The sequence below is a fragment of the Mirounga leonina genome, unplaced genomic scaffold, assembly GCF_011800145.1.
Source record: "Mirounga leonina isolate KUSES-001 unplaced genomic scaffold, KU_Mleo_1.0 Mir_126, whole genome shotgun sequence".
NCBI lineage: Eukaryota > Metazoa > Chordata > Mammalia > Carnivora > Phocidae > Mirounga > Mirounga leonina.
Window position 1 is genome coordinate 17,206,196 of NW_023270314.1, and position 6,000 is coordinate 17,212,195.

At 32.0% G+C, this 6,000-nt stretch overlaps 1 protein-coding gene across 2 annotated transcripts in view; it reads right to left on the minus strand.

The window, feature by feature from the left end:
- MON2 (MON2 homolog, regulator of endosome-to-Golgi trafficking) overlaps window positions 1-6,000 on the minus strand; it is a 102,338-nt gene that overhangs the window by 46,106 nt on the left and 50,232 nt on the right. For both annotated transcript variants that reach the window (XM_035002246.1, XM_035002245.1), the window contains exons 13-18: window positions 5,575-5,858; window positions 4,293-4,405; window positions 3,110-3,214; window positions 2,677-2,757; window positions 2,526-2,599; window positions 2,350-2,440 (exon numbers count right to left, since the gene is read on the minus strand). In XM_035002246.1, coding sequence (XP_034858137.1) covers window positions 2,350-2,440; window positions 2,526-2,599; window positions 2,677-2,757; window positions 3,110-3,214; window positions 4,293-4,405; window positions 5,575-5,858 — 748 coding nt within the window. The remainder of the gene's footprint in view (window positions 1-2,349; window positions 2,441-2,525; window positions 2,600-2,676; window positions 2,758-3,109; window positions 3,215-4,292; window positions 4,406-5,574; window positions 5,859-6,000) is intronic.

A 6,000-nucleotide genomic window follows, 5' to 3' on the forward strand; every position in this document is an offset into this window, starting at 1 on the left:
TGAGCCAAAGGCAGATGCGTAATAGAAAAAACTCTACAGCAGACTTTGATGCACACAAAAGTTAGAGCCACCAGTGACGTGGTTAAGAATAAAGCTCTAGAATGATACATATGTGGGTTCAAATAAAACCTCTAACATTTACCAAATAGGTGATCCCAGGGAGATTAGTTAAGTTCTCTGTTTTCATATTTTATCTGTAAAAAAGAGGATACTACCACCAAACCTCACTGATTTGTTTCACATGATTAAATAAAATAATGTAAGTGCCTGACATATAGTAAACAATGAACAACAGTTGTTTTTTTTTTTTATTTTTGTCTCTGTTATACTGAGCTTGGTATATACAAATATCATCAACCCCACCTTCTTGTAGGGAAGAATTTGCAAACTTTACCATAAGCTACTTCCTCAACACATTAGCACAAATTCCTGAAATGAGGACCAAAAATGAGATAACTGGTCACTTTGAAGCTACAATAAAGGACATTGATATATACACCTTTAATCCCTATTCTAAGGATATATATATATATCACAGTGATAAAGTATTTTTAAGCAATGAAGAAAATTATACAAGTTTCTACTTATTTCAACATCTGCATATTTTATATTTTTTATAGAAAGCACAACTAAAAAATAAACTGTTTTATGCCTCCATTTAAAAATTTTTTATACTTGAATATTTATAAACTTTTATTTCTGTTTCTCATTTACACTTCACTTTACAAAATTGAATTCTATAATAGAAAAATGAGAACCCATTCTCAGGAATATAATCTCCATTCCAATGCATCCATGTTCTCAGCAACCGTTCCCTCTAAAGCCTCCCTGAAATATCACATCTGCTCCTACCACTCTTCTGAAATTGTATTCTTCCAGGTTAACAATAAACTAATAATAATCAAATTTCCCATTTCTTCTCCATTCTCATTCTTCTTGACTTCTTATAACATTTTTCTCCTTTAATTTTCACAAAACTGCCCTTTTCTATCTAAATTATACCATTCCTTCAATATCCAACTCCAATCACAAATGAATTCATCTTGATTAATCTTAATTCCTTTACGAGAAACATGCACTAAAAACATCTTCCATAACAAGACACTAAAGATGCAGAAAGTAAGTCTCACATCACTTAATATCTATAACTTTATTTAAACTCTTAGACCACTTTAACTACCACTGAACCATGAGCTATTTGAAAGTAAAAATCTTATATTTCCTAGCAGAGTATCAGTACGTAGTAAATATACTGTGGTTACTGAGTGAATACATAAATTCTCAAGATACTACCATAGAAACTTGCTCAGATTTAATTAAGATACTCTATTAAAAATATATTTGTGTGTTAAGAGTTAATCTTAAAGATGTAGGACTACTAAAGATATCAAGAAATTGATTACTTCACTATATTTTGTATTACTCTTGCCTTAATTTGGAGTAAACTATAATACATATTTTCAAACACTTGCTTGTTTATGTAATTCTCTAGCTATGTATTATAATATACAAAACTTCTCCTAAATAAAACCCTATTGGTTAATCGTTAAATCAGTGTTACATATGACAAGCCACAGTATAAAGAAATATAATTTAGGTCTAGGCAGAAACAACATAATTTTGGATTCTCACAGGTATATGTTAAATAAGTTATAAAGCTGCACTCTGCTTTTTAATCATGTTCTGGGTATCTTCACTTATTTGTAAATGGTGACTTTATACTTATTTTAAAACACTGTATTTTAAATAATTTCTAAAATATAAATAAATCCATAGATTCCTGTGCTTCCCAATATAATAGAAATGATATTTTGAGCACAGAAAGAAATGTTCTTGAATGTCAATATTCAAAAGTACTGTTCTATTCATTTAGTCAATGAGCAAAGCAAAAATTTAATTTTCAAGGTAGGGAGAATCATTACCTTTAGAAAGAAATGATTAGCTCCTTATTTTCCATCCCAACGAAGGCAAGAGAAACTGAGACATATATATATTGCTTGATTTAAATCTTATATTGCCCCAATCATATTACAAATATTATTGTGACATTTTATGGAACTTATTTATAAATGTGGTATTGCCTTTATTCTTTATCAAAATGTTTCTTAAAATACTCAGTACCCAAGAGAAATAGACACAGTTTAAAATTATAATACATATTAGACATATCACAAACTACATCATGTCCTCTTCACTCCCCCCTTCAACAAATAACAACCCTACTCAACAGAATTGAGAGAGCCTGCAAGGTGAGCATTAGTCTCACTACTAAAATACTAAGATCATAATGAGTGTACATCTTATTTAACTCAATAGTGTACCATATTTAAAACAGAAAGAATATCACACCTTATTATTTCCATAGGCCATATCCATTGCTTCTAGGGATAAGGAGCAAAGTGCATTTATTAAATGGTGCAATGATACGTCATCAAGATACCTATAATGAAAATGAAGAAATAAAACATTCTGATCTAAAATATACACTAATAATATTTCTATCAATTTTAAAAACTGATTCTTACTGTGAGCTTTCAAACAATCTTGAAAGTATATTGGATATCACTGGTAAATCTGTCATCACTGCTGTTGTCAGAACCTAAGAGAAGAATACAATTAAATGTAACATAAGAACATTTCAGGAGGCACAAATTGAGTAAACTAACTAGAGCTTACTGTACTGGGTCCTTCTACAGCTCTCCCAGGTTTCAAGGCACCACCACTACTAGGCTTCAATCCCAGAATCCATACAAGATGCTGTAAAATTAAAGGAAAAAAATAAAGAAATTTATAAAATTATAAAAATTCTAATAACTAAAATTAAAATCAGAAATAGGTTTCCAATAACTAAATTTAAGTTAGTAATTACTATTCATATACAATGCTTCTTATACCAAGCATAGGAGGTAGAACTTAAGCCATTAAGAGAAGCGTTCCATCACTTTGTACAATACAAGCCACCTCTTTTTTCCTTTCTAACTTTTCCTTCTTCCAACTTACTGCCTATTCTTCAGAACTGCCCAAAGCACCAACAGGCATTGCTTAATTTAACTGCTAGCACTTAGCTATAAAAACAACACTGACCTCTGACCCAGAACCTACAACATACCTGTAGAGTTGCCAAGACAAGTTGCCATGATGTTCCAAGCACAGCTCCATGGCAGTGTGCCAAGTTAAGTAAAGTCCTCATACACTGGATATTTTTGGAAGTGAGCTATATATATATTTTTAAAAAGATATACTTGTAAGAACTGTTATACATTCTTGTAAAGCAGCATTATCATATTCAAATATTTTTTGAAATAAAAAAACAAAAATATTAAAATGGTTTTGGATGGTTTTGTACACAACAAAATAATTTGCTTAAAAGTTGTGTTATCATATATATATTAGAACGTCTCATAAGAGATTCCAGATGGGGAAGGTTAAGTAAAGAGTTTTAACAAATAATATAAAAGCTTACAGATTTTACTTTACTTGAAAACAAAAGCATTGAAAGAGGTATAGCTAAATTGGTATCATGTCATACCAGTAGGTTTACATTATGATTTTTGAAAATCAACCTGTAAACAAATATTAAAACTGCATAAAGGACAGTTTGACATTGACCTGGAGTCACACTGGCTGAATTCATGTCATGGAACTACCATAACCTTAGTCAAATTAACCTCTCTACCCATCATTTCATTTCTTTAGAATGTAAACAGCTGAGGGCATTAAATCAGATAAGATAAAATTCAATAAATCTTAGCTGCCATCATCATCATTATTATCATCATCATGGAGAATATATTTCTTTAAATTTGGTCCTTACTACTCATAATTCACTGGAAAATAATGTTTTAAGAATACCATAAGAAGAAATGGCATTTCATGGTTTGCACCTTCCTTTTTTTCTGATTCCTCCGAATTAGCATTTTGTAGAAATCAAATGTCCCAGAGTTGTTCTATATTAAAAGGAAACCATGTAAACTATTTTTATCCTAATTACATTATTTCAGAATATACCTGTAAGATATACATTATAGCCATGATCGCTGGTTGGAGCTAATCTTCTGTGATAGTTACTATTAAAAAGATGACTGAAATAAATTACTTTTCAGGGGGGAAAAAAAAAGTTGTGTTATCATAACTGCTTATGATAATGTCAATTGCTAATGTCTTCTAAAGGTACCAATTGTCCAGGTAAAAAAGAGTAAATAACTATAAGTGATAAAATTTGGCAAACATAAAAACAAAGGTACAAAAGGTGTGCTAAATAGTTGGTAACAAAAATAAGAAAAGTACTTTACCATTACTGTCCCTTGAGGCTGGACTGCCAGAGGTTGACCCACTGCCACAACTTGCTGGTGAGATTCACTTGATGGACTTATCATCATAACACTTTGGCCCTGAATGGAATATGCTAGAACACAAAGGAAAGCTTAAATAATTAAGATTTACTTCTCACACTGCATTCAAAGTAATGTTAATTCTTTTTAAAAAATATTTTATTTATTTGATAGAGAGAGAGACAGTAAGAAAGGGAACACAAACAAGGGGAGTGGGAGAGGGAGACGCAGGCTTCCCGCAGAGCAGGGAGCCCAATGTGGAGCCCGATCCCAGAACCCTGGGATCATGACCTGAACCGAAGGCAGACGCTTAACAAATGAGCCACCCAGGGGCCCCAGTAATGTTATATTTTATTTTATTTTATTTTTTTAATTCATTTGAGAGAGAGAGTGCACACAAGCGGGGGTGGGGGGAAACAGAGGGAGAGGGGGAGGGAGAAGCAGACTCCCCACTGAGCAGGGAGCCCAATGCAGGGCTCGATCCCAGGACCTGAGCTGAAGGCAGGCGTTAACCGTCTGAGCCACCCAGGCGCCCCAGTAATGTTGTATTTTAAAACATTAATTTGATTAAACTAAGTTCAACTATGATACTTATGTAGTCACCTATTATCTATATGCAAACATTTTTAAAACTCAGGAGGTATAAAAACCAAGATAAGTTAAATAAATTTTAAGTAATTTTCTATATAACTTTTTAAAAATTATAAAACTTTGGCAGACTTCTTCACAAGCAAAACAGAACTAGGACACCTTAAGTATTTTAACATTCATTCTCAATAAACTTTTCTAGTTAAAGTTAGAGGCCAATTTTCACGTTCTCAGTTTGAAAACTAAGTATCATATTGAAACAAATTTATATTACATGTAACAAACGAGTGTTTTCAAAGTATTCAACAAGAAAAAAAACTGAAATGTTAATCTAAGTGGTTGCAAGCATTATTGTTCTACTAGTTCTGTTAAAAAATAAATAAAAACGACCATTTCAACAGTATGATAGTTTACAAAAAACTTCCAGATTTTCTTCTATCTTCACAATTATTGTTTAAAATTGGTATTATTTTCCCCGCACCCCCATTGTTTTAAAGAGAGAGAAATAATTGAAGCTCCAGGTCATTAACTTCTCAATGAGGTCACAGTCAGTGAGTGAAACAGCAGAGGCTTGAACTCAGAATTTCTATAATCTTTTCTCTACACCATGTCATTCCACTAGATGAAAAAAACTGTGAATAAACTAAAGTCTTACATTTGTTGGAAAGTGTGGCTGCAGTGGTGGTATTCAGTACAGTAAGAGCATAATGGGGAGGCAGGGAACCTTTGCATATTGCAGTTATAAAGGCGTCTCTTGAAGTTACAAGGCCCAGTCTTCCACAAAGAGCAGCCATAGTCAATTCAGCTTTTAAAATATTCTCAGTGGCAGCTTCATCTGTGCTGAAAAGAGAAAGTATTTTATTTAACATGATCAATTTATGTTTAGTTATACTGCAAACATGACATGGAATTAGGTATTCAGTGAAGTTGTAAGAAAATCTATACAAAAATATGATCAAAATCAGTATACTTAGAAGGAATTTTAACTAATCAACATAATACCTGAAAATCTGAACTGGGTAAAAGCAATATATAATACATATATTCATTATTGAAGAAAATGGTCACGCACTCAAAAGAA